General features: G+C 40.9%; 1 protein-coding gene across 1 annotated transcript in view; it reads left to right on the top strand.

Annotated features, from left to right (window-relative positions):
* The window catches only part of C1H1orf21 (chromosome 1 C1orf21 homolog), a 240,169-nt gene that overhangs the window by 80,490 nt on the left and 139,713 nt on the right, over positions 1 to 19,966 (top strand). The window contains exon 2 of the mRNA XM_017951371.2: positions 13,750 to 13,969. Within this exon, the coding sequence (XP_017806860.1) occupies positions 13,876 to 13,969 (94 nt within the window). The 5' untranslated portion in view covers positions 13,750 to 13,875. The remainder of the gene's footprint in view (positions 1 to 13,749; positions 13,970 to 19,966) is intronic.

The raw sequence follows: 19,966 nt of genomic DNA, 5'->3' as shown, positions 1-19,966 counted from the left end.
TATGGGTTAATTATGGGGTGTGCTGGGACTTTTTGGGAAGAACAGCTTACCTAGACCTTAAGTTATTAAGGCAAAGGTGAAAGGAGAGGCTTCTAGGCAGGGTGTTGGCACATGCCACCTGCAGGTGGCAGATGCAGAAGAAAAAGACAGCCCCCTGCTCACCATTTTCAAGAGGATTTGTTGAGTTTCTGCTCTCTGCCTGACAGGGCACCCAGCATAGCAAGAGAGACAAATACAAGAGATGGTTTCTGCCCTCAAAGCACTTAGTATCTATTTAGAGAGAGATGTTTAAGAAATTTGAAATAGTTGACTCTCATAGTAAGAGTTTAGGAAAGAGAGCAAATTGAAGGAAGGCATGGAATGGTGTATAGCCTTCCTCCTGGAAAAATATAGCTTAAGCAGAAATGGAGAAGTGGCACTATGAGCAGAGTATTGAGGAAGAACGGTGGTTTTTGAGACCCACCTGATGTGTTGAAGAGGTTGCTTAGCTACCTGGAGCAGTAGGAAGAGGCAACAGGAGGTCAACAGGGCTGGGTCCTGGGGGACCCCTAGTAAGTTACCTAAACTTTGCCTCAGTTTTCTCTCTCTTTCTCTCTCTGTCTCTGTCTCTGTCTGTCTCTCTGTCTCTCTCTCTCTCTCTTTTAAAGAGAGAAGGGATCTTGCCATGTTGCCCAGGCTGATCAAGAACTCCTGGCCTCAAGTGACCCTCCCGCTTCAGCCTCCCAAAGTGTTGGGATTACAGGAGTGAGGCACCATGCCCAGTCAGTTTTCTAATTTGTAAAATTAGGAACCTTGACCTCAATCATGTCTAGCTTGAAAATCCAGGTATATCTTGGACTTTACCCTAAAGGCATTAGTGAGTCATGGAGGATTTGGGACCAGAGGAAGGACCCAACAGAATTTGTGCTTTAAGAATGCTAATTTGTCTTTCTCTTAGAAAATTAATGTGATAATTTATGAGAAGTAAAATTTTTTACTGAAATTTTTAATCATATTCTGATGCATGGAAAACTGCCAGTAGGATCATCCTGATTTCCATTGGACATGACTATGTGAGTTTTTTTCTCTTTCAAAAAAGCATAAAACAAATAAAAATCTGGGCATAGAAAAAGCTGATTAATAATAAGTAAGAGGTTTTGGGGCTTGGTCCAGAAAATAACCTACCAATTTAGATTTTAATTTAGGTTCTAAAAATTCTTTTAAATTTTCAGAGAGATCTTGGAATTAGAAAATGCATGTCTTTTGTTTCTATTGGCCTGTTCCTGGGGTGGTAATGGCAGTGATGTAATAGAGGTGATGGGATATCATCCCAGATTCAGGAAAAATAAGCAGTTTGCCAGCTGTAACTTTGTCATATGCAGGAATGCAATCACCACAGCTGGGCCACCCACTGGAGGGCTCACAGAGACACAGCGCTGGGGCAAAGGCCTCCTTAGAGTAGAATGTGGTCAGATCCTCAATTTATCCTAATGCTGTTATACTTTTTTCTGATAAAAGAGTGTGTCATCAAGTCATACCTTTAGTGCTCTATTCAGGTAAAAACTTCAAATTTTATGTCTCAGACTAGATGTAGATGTGATGTGCTGGAGAGTGTTAGTTAACACCACGAGGTGCTGGCTGATGCATCTTGACGCTGCACTGCCGTCTCCTGGTGGTTGGCCTCAGGCATGTTCTTCCTGCCTGTGTTGTCTGCTTCTGAGTTGTCACTGTGGTCTGTTTCTCTAAGTACCTTTTGCTGTAGGAAAGAACACTGTGTTCACTAATGATGCTATTTCACATGGAGAACATTGGCTGATTTAAAATAATTATTTTAGAATAGGCTACATTTCTGGTAAAGGTCATTTGTGAGGTCCTTAATAGCTCATAACCTGTAACCCTATGTGTTCTTTAATAGTTTTTCAGTGGCGGAAGAAGGGCATCAAGGTTAAGGAAGAGTATCTTGCCCTCACTTTTATGTTTTGTTATCTCAAACCGCATTAAACATCCCAGAAATGATGGTAGGTGTGGTCGAAAGACTCTTCAGTCCAGAGTAACGAGCAAACTCATCAAGGACAGTAGAATCCTGGTACATGAGAAGGGAGAGGCCGTCACTCAACTGACTTTGCATTGCCCTCCTGGGTCTCTTCTCTCAGTTACCTGTTTTTTGTTTTCCTTTAGTGATGATTGCACAGAATGTGTTTTTGGCCAAGTGCTACAAAATCAATGAAGTTCCCAAAAGTCTTGTGCATTTCTTGAGAGCAATATGAGAACTGAGGTGCCTTTTTCTTAAATGTGGTAGGTTAAAAGGGGATTGATTTGTGCTACCTGAGAATAATATTTATAATTTCAATTTGTTTGGCCGTCTAAGGACATCACCCTTAAATACTTCTTTGCTATGGCAAACTAATCAAAGATTTAAGTTTAAGCAAAAACATACAAGCAAACAAAATCCTTGATTTTTTTTCCAGACGGGCAAGATTAGAGGTACCAGTAAATATCCCTAGATTCTATTTGAAAGTGAGGAAATGGACGTTAGAGTCTAGTTGTCTTACCCATTTTGGAATCTCTGGTCCCTAGTGGAATGTTGAAGACTAAGCAGGTTCCCCAAAAGTGATTGTTGAAACAAATAAATAGCACAATTTTGGGGGGCGGATTAGGGCCAATCATACAAGTGCAAACAGCTTTCAAAATTCCATTATACTGGTATGAAACTACATTTTACTCCTCTTCTGTCTTTTTAGGGAGTATATACTAAACATAATTTAAGATTCTCTATGATGGCCCAGATAAACATTTTTAAATTTAGTTGTTGGTGATGAACTAAAGAAGTCATTGTCCATGCAGGTGACCCAGGACATGGGGCTGAGATGGGTACTTCCTTCCTTAAAAGCTGTCACATCTCTTCGTGAAAAGGAGTTTCTAAGAAAATTCATTCGTTCATTTATTGCAAACCTACTATGAGCTTGATATTGCGCTGGAGGGAATACAGAAAGGAATGATGAGGAGATGGTCATGGCCTTGGAAACCTGCCTGGGGAAGGAGACAGACACATAAAATATGATAGTTTGAAGATGTGAGCTACATGCTCATTGAGGCTGTGATGAAGCAGGAGAGAGCTCACTGACCTTGACTTGTCTTTACATAGCCTTTTGCTTTAGAGCCCTTGGATATGGCACACAGAGGCTGACCTTCCCGCCCCAGCACAGGAGAAACCCTTGGCACTGCTCAGGGCTGCTGTAAAGGGAGCATGTACTTCTCCTGCTGCAGAACTGCTGTCTCCTGCTTTCTGTCTGCGTCCAGTCTGCCTGTTTACGTTTGATACAATTCCTAAAAACCACCAAGCTGCCAAAATTAACCTCTCATCTTTCTTTCCCATCTCTTCTTTCTAGTGTCTCTTGCCCCTGCCCCTCTCATCTTAAGAGTTCATCACCATTCCATCACATAATAATGGTGACAGTGATGGTAATGACAATACTATCTATTACTGATTGCTTACTATGTGCCAGGTGCTGTCCTAAACACTTTACATAGATCATCTCATCTGCCCTTCTCAAAATTCATGAGGTCATATATCATTTATAAACGAGTACCCAGGGCACTATGAAGTATGTAATTTGCCCAGAGATACAAAATTTGCCCAGAGTCACAAAAATCACAAAATACTGGGTATTCTCTGTTGTAGTTTTCATCTTTAGAACTTTTATGGGTGTGTGTGTGTGTGTGTGTGTGTGTGTGTGTGTGTGTAAGAGAGAGAGACAGACAGAGAGATTGAGAGAGAGAAAGAGAATGACACTAGTCCTTCCGCCAAAAACGAGGGTTTTATGTTTACTTTCTTTGTCTTCAGGGAACTTCCCAATCTTGAGCTGTTCTAGACAGAGCTTGACAGTTCCAGAAGGAAGACTTTCCGATAGTCAAGGCTTTCCTCTAGAGATGCTTATTTCCATGAGCAGTTCTCTGGCTAGCAGTGTATAAGCAGGTTTTCTGAATCATTGGATCATCTCAGACTCCCTTCAGACCTGAAATAATGTGGCCTGAGGTAGAGCACAAGGAGACAAGAATTTTAGGTCACAGTTTACATCAGTCTCTCGTGGATAATTTTATTTATTTTATTAAGGAGGGGGAAAAAAGGAGGAAGGAGGTTATTTTGGAAGGGAAAAGGCATATGTATTTAGATTTTAAGGGAAACAGTTTTTCAATTTGTAGGATTCAGATCTTTTCAAAGTATTATAGTAGTACATTACTTTATTAAAATGATTGACAATCCCAAGAATATTAAATATATTTGTACTCAAATATCAGTACCAAATCAAGTACTCAAAATATGAATAGGCTTTTTGTTTTTTTAAAAAAATGATTATTGGCCGGCATGGTGGCTCATGCTTGTAATCCCAGCACTTTGGAAGGCTGAGGCAGGCGGATCACCTGAGGTCAAGAGTTCAAGACTAGCCTGGACAACATGGCGAAACCCCATCTCTACTAAAAACACAAAAAATAGCCTGGTGTGGTGGCACACGCATGTAATCCCAGCTACTCAGGAGGCTGAGGCAGGAGAATTGCTTGAACTCAGGAGGCAGAGGTGCAGTGAGCCAAGATTGTGCCACTGCACTCCAGCCTGGGCAACACAGCAAGACCTCATCTCGAAAACAAAACAAAACAAAACAAACAAACAAAAAGGACAGGCTCGGTGGCTCATGCCTGTAGTCCCAGCACTTTGGCAGGCTGAGACAGGTGGATCACCTGAGGTCAAGAGTTTGAAACCAGTGTGGCCAACATGGTGAAACCCTGTCTCTACTAAAAATACAAAAAAAAAAAAATCAGCCAGGCACGGTGGCACGCGCCTATAGTCCAGCTACTCAGGAGGCCGAGGCACGAGAATCGCTTGAACCCAGTAGGCGGAGGTTGCAGTGAGCCGAGATCGCGCCACTGCATTCCAGCCTAGGTGACAGAATGAGACTCTGTAATAAAAACAAAACAAAACAAAACAAATGAACAAAAAAAACAAAAACTATTCTCACATTTGCTTCTAATGATTAGCTTAGAAAATTAATGATGTTTCGTGTGTTTGTTGTATTTCCTTACATCTACCTCAGTAACCAGCTTCAGGCTGAGATACAAGTCATGCTAGCAGTAAACTAAGGGATTGAACTGGATTAATATGTGGAATATACTGGATTTGTGTAGAAATTGAGGCTTTGCAATTCAATGATGAAAACACATTGTGCTTTTCAGATGTGTGTATGGGCCAAGGGATCAGTGGCATTAACTCTTTTTTTGTCATCTGGCACCATGAAAGTAAACTGCAGGTTTCTGAGATTAATCCAGCTACAGATCTCTGCTGTAGTTTATGGTGTTAGGGAGGATCAGCAGCTCAGACTGATAGGACATCTGTTTTACTATCCTCTCCATCAGCAAATACTTACGGAGGGTCTGCTAAGAGTTGCACATTTTGCTGTATGATCCTGCATCCCTTGGTGCATAAAATAAAGCTGGGGAGCCGGGCGCGGTGGCTCACGCCTGTAATCCCAGCACTTTGGGAGGCCGAGGCGGGCGGATCACAAGGTCAGGAGATCGAGACCATGGTGAAACCCCGTCTCTACTAAAAATAGAAAAAATAAGCCGGGCGCAGCGGCGGGCGCCTGTAGTCCCAGCTACTCGGGAGGCTGAGGCAGGAGAATGGCGTGAACCCGGGAGGCGGAGCTTGCAGTGAGCCGAGATTGCGCCACTGCACTCCAGCCTGGGCGACAGCGCGAGACTCCGTCTCAAAAAAAAATAAAAAATAAAAAAAATAAAAAATAAAGCTGGGGCAAGCACTAATTTAATTAGCTTGAAATATCTTCTGACTCTCACGAGCATCTCTGATCCTTTGTTTCCTTGCAATGTACATTAGTCTTTGGGGTTTTATTTTACTTTATTATGTTTATGATCTCTTAGCCCTGGCTGGATGCTGGTCCTCCAAGGGCAGGAATCCTGTCTGTTTCTCACACTGTGTTTCAACATGTGGAGTGCCTAGGATGTTCTTCCGTGGCTATTCCTGAAGGATCACGACTTATAGTCTTTTAGTAATTTGACTTATGCTACATTCACTTTTGTGTGTTTTTATTTATTTATTTATTTATTTTAAAAAATCTCTCCCTTTCCATCTGTTTTCTCTCCTTGTCTCTGTCGTCGGTAGTCTGAGTGTGCTTGGGTTAGGTCAGCAAAGTTGCCTGCTATCAGGGCCCTCTGGGCAAGCTGATTTCACCCAGTGCTCACGAATAGCCCCACATCTGACTACAAGTGTCGTCCACCTGGCATCACAGAGCACACACAGAATATTACCTTGCTATATAAGTGTTTATTCAAAGCATTTTCTTATCTACTTAGATTTTCAAAACAGCCCCCCCCCCCAAAAAAAAAAAGGGAAAACAGGTGCTGCTATTATTAATTTTAAGATACTAACAAGGAAATCACATGGCTTTGTCCTAAGTGACATGGGGAACCAGCAACATATCTGTCAAGAAATTCTAGTCACAGATGTCTCTCTGGAAAAGCAGTGGTGCAGAGGTCCCCCATGACACAAACTAAAGACCTCCTGCAAATTATCTGGGTCTTAGAAGTAGAAGAAGAGGGCCAGGTGTTGTGGCTCATGCCTGAAATCCCAGCACTTTGGGAGGCCAAGACGGGAAGATCACTTGAGGTTAGGAGTTCGAGAGCAGCCTGGCCAACATGGCGAAATCCCATCTCTGCTAAAAATACAAAAATGATCTGGGCATGGTGATATGCACTTGTAATCCCAGCTACTATGGAGGCTTACTTGAATCCAGGAGGTGGAGTTGCAGTGAACCGAGATATGCCACTGCATTCCAGCCTGGGCAACAGAGTAAGACTCTTTCTCAAAACAAAACAAAATAAAAGGAACAAGAAAGAGAACTCAGTGTCCAGGAATATCTGCCATTGCCCTTGACCACTGAGGAGCAAATCTAGAAGCAGCGTAAGTCTTCTGCGTGGGTCCACACAGCTGTGAACGTGTGACTTTAATCAGGAGCTGGTGTTTTCTTCTCTTCCCTTGTCAGCCATACATGAGCTCATGTGAACATACACAGGTAACACAGAGGAGTTTTCTGGTGCAGGAGAAAGGTGCAACACTATTAAAGCCTTAGCTGAAGAACAATTATTGCACCAACTTTTTCTAATCATCTCCCTATAAGAAACACTGTTAAAAATTAATTTCATTCATTAAAGGCAAGATAGAGGCCGGGCACGGTGGCTCAAGCCTGTAATCCCAGCACTTTGGGAGGCCGAGACGGGCGGATCACGAGGTCAGGAGATCGAGACCATCCTGGCTAACATGGTGAAACCCCATCTCTACTAAAAGATACAAAAAACTAGCCGGGCGAGGTGGCGGGCGCCTGTAGTCCCAGCTACTCTGGAGGCTGAGGCAGGAGAATGGCATAAACCCGGGAGGCGGAGCTTGCAGTGAGCTGAGATCCTGCCACTGCACTCCAGCTTGGGTGATAGAGCAAGACTCCGTCTCAAAAAAAAAAAAAAAAAAAAAAAAAAGAGAAGAAGAAATAGGGGAGCTAAGCTGTGTTTATTTTTCCAGCAAATACACAATTGAAATCAACACTATTAGGCCAAAACATCATTGGTGATCATCTTTAGACCTTATAGGGCCTCCTGAAAATTTTGAGGTTTCAGACTTGCAAGTATGTCCTAATTGAGTTAGTACCAAAAACAAAGAGCGCAAATAAATTGAATGTGGTAAGACATAGCTTTTCTTTAAGTGGTCATTTCATCCTTCATGTCATTACTTGGACATATGTTGAGGTAGATCATAGAGTCTAAGAAAGAGACTGAGACACATGAAGCCCAGCCGTGGTCCTGAGGCAGGTGTGTGGCAGCTGGGACCAGAGCTCGGGCTTCTCATGCCCTCTTCAACACTCTTTCCACTTGCCACGTCTTCTTCTTGGCCTCACACCTTACTGCCTGAATCCAGCAGAAATGTGTCCTATTGTATAAGCACTTATTGTGGTTACATTTCTGAGAGACACCTCTGTAGAATTACTATATGCGGACATGAGAGTTTTCCCTTAAAGAAGGCAGAAGCCAAAATCCTCGAATCTTTGGAGTTAATAGCATATTGTCGATTGTCATGCCATCAGAGGGTGTGAGTTGAGGAATGAATGTGTTCTGTGATGCCAGCGATTGCAGGGCAATGAAAGGCTTGACTTTTCTAGATTATTCTCATGTCAAATGTGACATCTCTTTATGTATTATTTTTAACATTCACAATGAAATGTGAAATGGTGTTAACAGTAGCCCAAGGATACCAAAGCTTCAAGATTAGAAATCACTTTTAAGTTGCCTTTCTTCTTCCCGCTCGGTGGGCTGCTGTATTAACACTCATTATAGTGAAGACGAGCAGATGGGCAAATAGACTGATTAGTTTTATATATATATATATTTTATATATATATATGTATACACACACACACACACATATATATATATAGAGAGAGAGAGAGAGAGAGAGCGAGAGAGAGAGAGAGAGATTTTTTTCCTTTATGGAGCTTAGATGTTAGCTGTTTCTTCAATAAAAGAAAAGAGTTTTTAGATGTTGCCTTGTCTCGATTTTCCTTTTTAATCAGAAGAAGAAAGGGGCACTTTGCTCCTGATCTATTAATAATGTGGCTGTATTCTTTGCTTAACTGCTCACTTCATAGCTCTCTGTGTGCCCGTTGCAATCAGAATTTGATTTCTCTCCAGTCCTCCAAGACTCATGTTCTTTTTAGCCTAGAATTTCTTTATGGAATGTATCACTTTTAATGCATATTTTAGAAGTGCCTTTCTTGACAGGGAATTTATCTACAATATTTTTGCCTTTTGTATCCAAAATGAAAAAGTCCATGACTAATTAGTGGAAAGTGAATTACGCATAATGTTATGTAAATAGAAATATTTTCCTATAGACTTTTTTTAAAAAAAAGTTAAAATATCTCTGATTTTTCTTAAAAACAGATTTTGCTTTTTTTATTCCTTCCGAATTTTATAAAAGTAGGATTTTTTTGATGAAACCTTGTTTCTAGTTATAAAAAACTAAGGTAATGAAAAGAACTATTATAATCTTTCCTTATAAAAGGACAAAGGTATTGCATGTGTGTAATATGTGATATGTATTCATACGAAAGTAATGAACCTACTTGCATGGAGACAACTTCCTCATGTTGTCACATGAAGTGCTCTGGAGCAGTAGTTTCCCTTCTGATATCTGAAGCGCCTTGAGGTACAGTGTAAGGAGAGGAAGGATAAACATGCATGGTTACACATTTTTTACATTTTTAAAAAAATTTCAATTGGGCTTACAAATTTGTTGATTATTTTATCAAAAGCGGGAAAAGTGTCCTGTAAAGACGGCATTCAATTAGGCTAGCTCATGGTATCATGGATTGCACTTCTAATTACATACGGCAAGATAATGTAGACCTATAACCATTTGGGGAGGGGTTTACGCAAAGCCATGGGGTAGTTAATTGGACCTCATGTTTTTAGAGGCACCTGATAATCCTATGATATAGATCATTTAGATTAAAGAAAAATCATCCTCAGTGGGACTTAGTTTTAGACGATTCCATCAAATATCAAAGGGATGCTTTGATTTAATTCTCACACTGTGATCTGTGGCTTCAGAAATAACACGCTGGTGATAACAACATGTGACAACAAAAGTCTCAGAGCTGCTCCAGGTCGTGGGCTCTGCATGCTTGTTTGCACCATCAGACTTACCTCTCTCTAAGTGCTGTGGTTTCAGGAAGGTAAACAATAGAGCACGTGAAGTTGGGAGAGAAAAGCTGAGTAAAGCTAATGAAAAAATGGAAGCTTAAAAAAAAAAACACTGGAGTTTATGTGAAGGATAGTATAAACTGAAGGGAACGTCTTTTGAGCAGATGATTCTAGCAGTCTTTAGGGATATGTTTTTGAAGGTCTGCTCAACATGAAGTCTCAGTTGGATTGAGATTAAGTGAAAGAATTTTCAGTAGAAATGAAACCTTGACATTACATCAGGCTATAAAAGAGATACAAATCGGGGTATTTTAATCCTGTTTCTTTAGCTCTGGTCAGGTCTCTAACCTGACATTTCTTGACATGCTCCATTCCAAAGCTGAGTCAAATGCCTGTGAGGTGAACTCTGTTGTCATCCTGTATTTAAACTGTAATAGCTGCATGTTATTGCTGCAAAACTGGTCTTTCTAATTATCTCCGTCTCTGATCATTCTTGTTCTATAGGGATGGAGAAGAAAAACATCTTGCCTTGTTTGCCACTATATGCACAATACCTACCAAACACATATCTGCCACTTAGTATTTTAAAATCAAAATCTGTTGATTAAATGCATGAATAATTGGACAAGTGTTTATGTGCAGAATCCAAATGACATAGTAAAAAACTTTCTTCAGTGATCTATGATTAACTTTGTGAATTAGAGATCTTTTGCCCCTCAAATGACTTCATAATTATCACCTTCAAATGGGTAAATTACTAAAATATATTCCTGATGAGGTCCTGAAACTTGAAAACATCACTCTTAAATTTGAATTGCTGCTGTAAAACGATATAGCACGTATGTTTCAGAAACAAAATCTATACCTATTTATAATTTGGTGAGAACTCATATTGAGCTATAGTGCTTTAAAATATGTGTAATTAAATTGAAATTTCTTGAGTCATCATTTGAATTGGGTGTAAATCATGTCAAATCTGCTCGTAAACCTACCCCTCACCCCAATGCTTGAATAACAGAGACATCCTTTTAAAAAAACAGAGCCATTCTTTTGTATCTTATTTTTGTTAGCCTTCTGCAGTGTATTTGAGTTCAAATAATTTCCACCTTTAAAATTCAAATAAAATTTTTTTATGCAAACACAACTTTTAAAGCACAGAAGAAACACCAGTAGCTGCTTTCAGGAGTAGCAAAGGATAAGTCGTGTCTTCAGTTCTTCCCATTGCTTCTTGGATAGCATAAGAGGCTGTAGATATGAAATTGGAAAAGCGAGAGGACTCTCGAAGAGCATGATTGTTGAGTTGTCTCTTACTTCTCAGTGTACTCGGATTTTGTTAGGATTGCCCCCTCTCTCCTGTTTTTACTTAATTTATTCTGAAAAGGTGGCAGGGAAGCCACCTAGGTTCCCCTTCTCACTTCGATCTCTCCTGCGTATGTGTAAGTGTGAAGTGGTTTTGCCACACTTCCTTTTTGAACAGTAAGGAATCATGTCTGGGAGCCCACACCTGTTACCTTGCATGATGATGCTGGGGATGAGGAAGCAGGGGGATGGATGCTGCCCCTGACAAGGTGCTGGCTGAGAATCCAAAACAGCAGCGGTAGCAGCAGCAATAACAACAACAGCAAAAGCAGAAGCAACAACAGCATTGGCTGCAGCCACAAAATCAGCAATTCACAGCAACCCTCAGGTTACAGAGGGGACTCTTGTCTTCTCTCACCTTTACAGCTGAACCCCTTGTCCTCTCCCTCTTGTCTGATATTTCATTGATGTTTCTTCAAAAACTATGATAGGTTGACAGAATGGACCTCTACACAACTAATTTAATATTTTCTCACAGTGTGCTCTAAGTTGGATCAGAAAGACTGCCTGTGGTCTTACGACATCCCATAGTTTATTCGGTTGGATGAAGGTAGCAAGTCCTTCTGCAGGCCCTTCACGAAGTATCAGCAGTCCAGTCCTCTGCCCTGCCCCCCATCCCCACCTGACCCCTCTGAAATGAACACACGCAATGTGCCATGCTCTTCCACATTCTAGTGTCTTAGCCCAGGCTGTTCCTTGCAACTGAATAATGCTACCATCCTTTCAGCCTGGTAAATTTCTCCCAAACCTTTGATACCCTAGAAAAATACTACTTCCTTCCTCTGCCCAGTCATAATCTAATCTGCTTTTTTGAATTCTGCGTCACCATAGAGTCCTGTGAAACTTCAATCAGAGCTCATATTACACTGGATTGCGTGCAATTTTTAAAATGTCAGCATCTCTTCTCCATAAGGCCCCTGAGCTCTATACACCAGTATGACTAGACCATCAAATAGAAATACTGTAGCCTTGAACACATTACTGCTAAATAATGGAATAGGGTGTGTGTGTGTGTGTGTGTGTGTGTGTATGTGTGTGTGTGCACATCCGCAGGCCTGGATTTCATATAGTTTTGAGATGAAGACCTGTTAACATGAAGTTACATCAAGTATGGGGAGGATATAAGCATTAGTCATCTAGGAGAAAAATCTTCCTGGTTTGTAGAACTTTACCAACAAACTCTACACTTCCTAATAATAATTTAACACAACCAGTGATAGAGAATAGTTTGAAGAATTATATGAGACATGACTAATGTTACAGTCATTGTCAATATTTACTGCAATTTGTATTTGCTTGGGTTAATTTAAGATCACTGCCTTTATATCTAAGTTCATTTATTAGATTGATTATGCTAATTTGAAAAATTCTCTTTGCTGAGATTTTATGGTTTAAATGATTAAATTTCTACATCCAGAGCTGTCCTTAGTGCTCTAGCAAGGAGGATTTAGGAGCTCTAGTCTTCTTGGTAGAGAAAGCGTATAGCTACTGTATAGTAGCACTATCTGTGAAACTTGAGAAACTTCCACGGTTCATGGGCGGGGGGCAGTGGGACGTGGGTGCTGATGAAGATTAAAAGAGGCTTGATGCCTTCTTTGTACTGCCAGGACTCTGAGGAGGTAAGGGCCTGTATTACAATGGGAGGGATGGGAACAAAGGAATGTGTAGGAGAGATGTTTCAAAGGAAACATTTACAAGACTGGAATAAGTCATCCATAGGCCTGGAATGGTTGGGTTAGGATGATGAAAGAATAAAACAAAAATGAGCAAGTTGAGCATAGCAAACACTCAGAATTTGAGCAGCCACCTTGGGTGGGGCAGGGAAAGGTAAAGTCACTTAAGTCAACTTGAAGATTATCTCCTTTGCGGTGTATCTGTAAATATTCTTTAAGCCTTTATGAGAGATCAGTAGAGGCACAAAGTTTACTCCAAAAGCTTGACAACTGCTTTGTTGCTTTTCTTCATATTTTGACATCTTCTGCCCAATCCCTAAAACATTTGGCTAGCTAAGCAGAAAATGGACAAAAGTAAGTTTAAGACCTTGCCCCATCTCCTTCCTTTGTCATCAAAACAGTGTCACCTCAGGTAAAGTAAAATGCTGAATTATTTACAGCCTTAACCAGAAATGTATAAAGTAGCCATCTTCCAGTCTGAGGAGGATGGCCACCTTTTCCTGGCAAAATTTGAGGAGCTGGGAGGGCTGGCCTGCAGGGTAGGATGAGGAAGATGAAGAGCTTTTCCCAGCCTCCTGAACTAGGTGGATCTCCAGAGTGTGCTCTCCTTCCTCGACAGTTTTTGAGATTTCAGAACATTAGTAAACCTACAGGTACTTTAAGAGTATGTGTGGCAAGCAGTAGTGCCCAAATATGTATTTGAATAAATACATATTTTTGGTATCTCCTCAAAAAGTTCACTCCTCGGCCATGTGTTGCACAGGGACATGCCTTTCCATCTTGCTTTCTGAGTGGGAAATCAAGTGAGAATGGGCCATGGTGCACGTGGTTCTTCCGTGCCCACCACAACACCAGTGCAATCGATGGGTGGGTCTGTGCATGACTTCTAGTACACTGCAGGCCACAGCACACCAAGATACTGAGGCTTGTGTTTTGCTGCAGTCACCGCCCATTCTAATCTAGCTTTCTTCTCTTACAGGTGCACACATCTTGACCAACTCAGCAGCAAGGTGGATTTTCTTTGTGTTTAAAGAAAAAAAAAATGTGCCCGTGTCTGTAGAGATGATTTACAGTTCAGCCTGGCTGAAGCTGACCGAATGAGACTATGGGCTGTGCCTCCGCCAAGCATGTTGCCACTGTTCAAAATGAAGAGGAAGCCCAGAAAGGGAAAAACTACCAGAATGGAGATGTGTTTGGCGGTGAGTCCTATCAAACTTGACTCTTGACCCATTGATTCTAGGCCTTTTACTTTTTTTTATTGATACATAATATTTGTACATATTTATGGGGTGCTTGTGATATTTTGTTACCTGCCTAGAATGTGTAGCGATCAAGTCAGGGTATGTAGGATATCTGTCGCCTCGAGCATTTATCATTTCTATGTGTTGGGAACATTTCAAAACCTATCTTTGAGCTATTTGGAAATATACAGTACATTATTTTTAACTCTAGTCAACCTACTCTGTTATGGAGCATTAGATCTTATTCCTTCTAAGCCTTTCACTTTTGTGACAGTGAATAATTACAGTGATTATTGGGTTATATCATCTGAGGTGAAGGGGTGATGAGACCCACTGGAAATCAATGTGAATCTTTACTTTGGATCATCTACATCATAATTTATACAAAGTGGTCTTTGAGGAGGAACATGGAAGTTTTTTTTGTTTGTTTGTTTGTTTGTTTGTTTCAGGAACTAGCATTTAAATCAAGCTTCAAGGAACCAGCAGGATTTAAATTGGTACGTGGGACAGTGGCCATGGGGTGTCCTGGTAGAGGAGAACTATAGGACTAAAAACAGAAGTCCAAAAGGGGAGTGAGTGAGGATTTATAAATGAGAGAGTGAGGTGTCTTTTTAAAGCGTAATAGAGAGTGAACTATACATTTTCAGATTTTAAATAAAAATACAATGAATCCAATAATAATCTTTTAACCTCTCTCTGTTGACTCAGAATGACTTTAGGATATCTAGTGCAAAGGCCACAAATTGGCAAACCATGGCCACATCTGGTCTGCAAATACATTTTTCTGCCCCCTTCCCAAAGAATTTTAAAATAAAAAGCAAGGCAGCCTTTAAAAATCAGGATATTTCAAATAAAACCCAAATTTCTTCAAAAGAGCTTGCAACAATAGGTCTTCATTCCTTGAGACAATAGTAGGGGGTGGAGTAGCAATTGCCCCTGCAGCCAGGCTGTGGCCTCCAGTGAACGGCTAACGCTTCCTCCCTGCATGCACACCAAGTTCAGTTTGCTCATTGACATTACCTGGCCACTTAGAGGCTTTTATGCTTGCCTGATCTTGAGATTGGCCCTTAGAGGATTATTGTGAAATTTGGATATATAAACAAAGTTTCAATTAGTACAAGGCAGATGAAGCAGTTTTTGTGGAATTATTTTAACAATAATACCTACTACTTGACATTTGCATGATAGTTTTATTTATAAAAACACTTCAACTCTTACTCATTAAGGGACATCATTGAGATATGTTGTAGAACCTCACTGAGATAATGTTTACATGTAAATAACTGTAGCTGCATCATTTAGTCACTGTCAAATAATTCTACTACTTTTAGAATCTCTAGCTTTTGGTTCATTGTAATGATTGTTTTAGTCTCCTGGTGAAGAATTGGGAATGGTACGAAAGAGCTAATGCTCCCTTGAAAGTGGATTCGTGTGTTTGGGATGGAAGACTTTGTTTCACTTTGTTCCAAGAAGATGCATTAGTTGCCTGGAACAAATTCGCTTCTACTGGTAACTACCTATAGCATGGAGAACTGTGAAGAAGAGTAACATATATGAACATTTTAATGAAACTACAGTCTAGATCTTTGAAACCACAGTTTTTACGGAAAGAGTTGATTGGAACTAGAGTCATTACCATCACCCTCAAATGCTTAACTTTTAAGAGAAAATAATTTAACATCAGGGATTTGTTTAACTTCTAGCTTATGTTCTGTGTCATTATCATTTTTATAATAGAGCTACCATTTATGGAGCCGCCACCATATGTCAAACATTGTGAGGCATTTACATTCATTTTTATGTTGAATTTTCACAACAATCTTGTGAAATATGTGCTATGCAAATTTTACATACTTGGGAACTGAGCACAGAGAGACGGACTTGTCCAAGATTACCCAGCTACGAAGTGCTAGAATCCAGATTGCTCAGACTCCAAAGTCCACCTTTCTTTCTCCATGTTGTTTCCTGATGCCCTGCAGCAGCCTCCCATTGTTTTTTTTTTTTTTTGAGACAGTCTCGCTCTGTGGCCTAGGCTGGAGTACAGTGGTGCGATCAGGGTTCACTGCAGCCTTCACCTCCTGGGCTCAAGTGATCCTCTCGCCTCAGCTCCCTGAGTAGCTTTGGGACTAAAGGCATGTGCCTTCACACCTGGCAATGTTTTTTTATATTTTTAATAGAGATGGGGTTTTGCCATGTTGCCCAGGCTGGTCTAAAACTCCTGGACTCAAGCAATCTGCCCACCGTGGCCTCCCAAAGGGCGGGGATTACAGGCGTGAACCACCGCAGCCAGCCCTCATTCTTTAAAGTATGAGGGCACAGAAGTATTGATTGGTCTGTATCCTATGTGTAAGGCCTTTTGCTAAATGCCATGGAGATTACAGAGGTAAATAATCCATAAACCTTGCCATCTAGGACTTTGTAAGAAGATAAGAAAGTGTTACAAAGCAGAATAAGCCAAATACCCTAAGAGGAAATGACATACCTCACGATAACAGTCAGGGGATAGATGCTCTGCCTTAAACGGCAGAATCAGAGCAGATTTCTCACAGAGATGACATCCAAACCTGTCCTTAAAGGACTGAAAGAAATGAATCCTGTCACAATCTAAACTGGTAAAGGAACAGCTAGGTAATGTGAGACTTATTCAAGAATAATAAATATTCTAATTTATGGAACTAATGAATGGAACATAAACTATAAATGGGACAGAATTGGCTAGAAAACTAAGTTAGGGTTAAATTATGGAGAACTTCGAATACCAAATGACAGTCTTTAAAAAGATAACCTTAGATTGTCAGAGCAAGATTTGGTGATATTCAATATGTTGTGTTTACATTCTGCTTGGCAATGAGACTGCTTAACCATCCGTTCACAACCTGTATAGCCAGGAAGACTCTATTGTTCTAAAGCACCATGTGTATTTTGCAGATGTTAGCATCTGATAAAGGAGCTTTGTGTTAGTCAACTATTGCTGTAGACTGTAACAAACTCAGGTTCAGTCACTCGTGACTTGCAGAGTCTAATTCACAAGAGCGAGGTCTGGCATAAAGCAAGTGACTTTATTCCACAGCTTAGCTTGGGGGAAGAGGTACAGGCTCCTGCCTTTAAGGGTACCGTTTCTCTTTTGGGGCAGAAAGCATGGACTTTTAAAGGGGGACTTGGCATGAATGGCATCCAGGGGAGGGAGTAAGCAGGTGGGGGTCTGCGCGACTCACTTTGGTGCTTAATCTACTGTTGGTCGAACTGGCGTCATTGCAAGCAGAGCTAGGTTGTATAGTGGTCTTTGTCTCAAGACACTCTCCAGTTGGGAGAGCCTTCCATGAGGGACATACTTTAGGTTGTAAATTGATTGTTGTCTCTTGAGGCAATCTCCTTGTGGGAGACAGTTTCTGCTCTGGAGTTTCAAAGTAAGCACATAGTTAGATAAGCTTCCAGTGTAGGGAGTGTCTGGTGAAGGGAAGGTAAAGGTTATGATTGCATTTCTGAAGAGCTAGATAGGAAATGGGAACAGAGGAAAAGAAGGAAAGAGAAAAGAAGAAATAATTAAATAAATAACTCTCTCTCTTAGAAAAATGGGGGTACTTGGTTATAAGACACCTGAAGCTCTCAGTCGCATTCGAAAGTAATTGTTTCTTTCTTGATTATGAATTGGTGGGTCAGCTGCGGTGGCACTTCTCTATGTATCTCTCATCTTTCCCCAGGGACCAGCGAGCCAGTGGGGGCATGATCTCCTTTCACAGAAGGGCAAGAGTGCAAGTGATACGTGTGGTGCCTCCTAAGTTTGGACTCAGAGCTGGCACACTGTCACTCACACCCTAGCCAAAGCAGGTCACATGAGTGAGCCCAAAGTTAGGCAAAAAAGTATACTCTGACCACAGTGCATTTACAGCAAGGGTATAGGTGCAGGGAGGGTCAAGAATTGGGGCTAAAAATCAGTTTACCCCAAGCCCACCTGGTCATTGCTGTCTCTGTGCCTCTATGTAGTTCATGCCATAAAGTGTCAGTTAAGGCCTCTGCTAAATTTTCTTCATCCTCCCAACACCCACATTGAAATTTTATTTACTCCAGCATTCTATCATCTTGTTAATCTCTCTAACATAAATATTAGCAAGTTTGTGGGATTGTGTTAAATAAAGCAGGAATACAATGGGGAGAGAACGTCACCAATCAAGGGAGATACTTTTTCTAGCCCTGTAGGGCTCTGGGGGAAGAATTACCAGAATCCAATGTCAAGACAGTCCCAGTACTCTAGATATTACTGAATACCACATTTTAAATATGACGAGGGAAGGTCTTGTCTGTGTTTCTTCACTTAAATTAATTTGCAAGAAGAAGTTTTCAAAATCCAACAATGATCACACATGGTGGCAGATGAGTGATAGTGATAGGCCCACTTTTTAACCATTTGTAACCCATTGTTTCCGTGATCTCTTATTGTAAAATACCCCAGGGTACCTTGAAACATAACCAGCTTATTTCTCAAGATTCCGTGGGATGACTAGAGTTCATCTGCTGTTCTCGCCTGGGCTCAGTCATGCAGCTGCATACAGCTGGGATCTCAGCTGAACTCAACTATCCCAGATGGATCTGGGCTTCTGTCCACAAGGCCACTCTTTCCAGCTGGGTAGCCAAACTTTTCAGCCTGGCTTCCAAGAGAGGAAGTGGAAGCTGCCAGGCCTCTTAGGACCTGAGCTTGAAAATTCAAGAAAGCCACTTTTGCTGCCTTCTGTTGATCAAAGCAAGTCATAAGACCAGCCTAGAGTTGAGGGAGTAGAGTCACTCCACCTCCTGAGTATGTGCCCATAGAAAGGGGAGGAATTGTTGGGAGGCGTCTTTGGAGACCAACGCCCATTGCGAGAGGAAGTTATGACTCCATGACTGGGATATATTTCAACCTGGACAATTATATTCTGCTTTCTAAAACACCCCTCTATTTTTCACCAAATAAAGTGGCCTTATTTATGCTTTAAAAGCTAAACATTTAAAGATGTTTTTAAAATGTTATTACCACATGTTGTTGAAGATATGACAAAGTCTGTGCAGGATAGCATCTTTGGGGACGGCTCTGAAGTATGTATCTCTGAGTGTGTGTACACACACATTCGATCCTTTTCCTAAAGGTGTTAATTTCAGAGCTTCTGAAGACATGTTCAGGAGCTTTGATACCCAATGTGTTTATACAAATGGTATTTTCCATTTTTTGAAGCAGTTTGGGCTCCACGATGTCTTGGTTATTTAGGAGCCCCACCACAACGAATGTGTGTGACAGTTTCTGTAGCATGTTCTACCATGCAGAATTAAATGCTAAATGGGCATCTTGACTCCTAGATTTCAGAAAATTTAGGAGATCATTGACAAGGAGTTCCATCAGTGATATTTACTTACACATTTTCTTTCACTTTAAGTGTTGAAGCATAAAATGTTTCAGATCTAAAGCTCTTCCTGACACACTGTGAACCTTTCAGAAGTCAGATTCACTTCAGAAGGTTTCATCTTCACATTGGAATTTTCCTTCCCTCGGTTGTCAGGGCAGATGTGAATAGTGGTCAGCAGATCTGCTGAGGTCATTCAGAGGACAGCTGAGCAGATTGCCAAGACCAGCTTGCAAAAAGTAAGTGACCAACAGGTTCAAGTTATCATGAACTGGTTAAGCAAGTTCTAGAAAGCCAAGTGCTTATTGGATTTCTTTCAACAGTCATTCTCTTAGACAACTAAAGTGGGTGCATAGAACACATTCAGGCCTTATTAGGGAAATTAGTACGTCAGACTTGAGATCATGATCTCTCCTGCAACCCGCCCCCAAGTGGGGAGAAACTCTTACAGTTATATTGACTTTCTTTTTTGCGCTTTTTCTGTTTCCATTGTTTGAATAATGTAGGCTTTAAACTTGAGTCACTTTTGGCTTTTGCAGTTAGTTTCCAGATCCTATAAATCTCACCCTCTCCTAGCATTGCT

The sequence above is a fragment of the Papio anubis genome, chromosome 1, assembly GCF_008728515.1.
Source record: "Papio anubis isolate 15944 chromosome 1, Panubis1.0, whole genome shotgun sequence".
NCBI lineage: Eukaryota > Metazoa > Chordata > Mammalia > Primates > Cercopithecidae > Papio > Papio anubis.
This window is presented reverse-complemented; position numbering and strand designations above follow the sequence as displayed.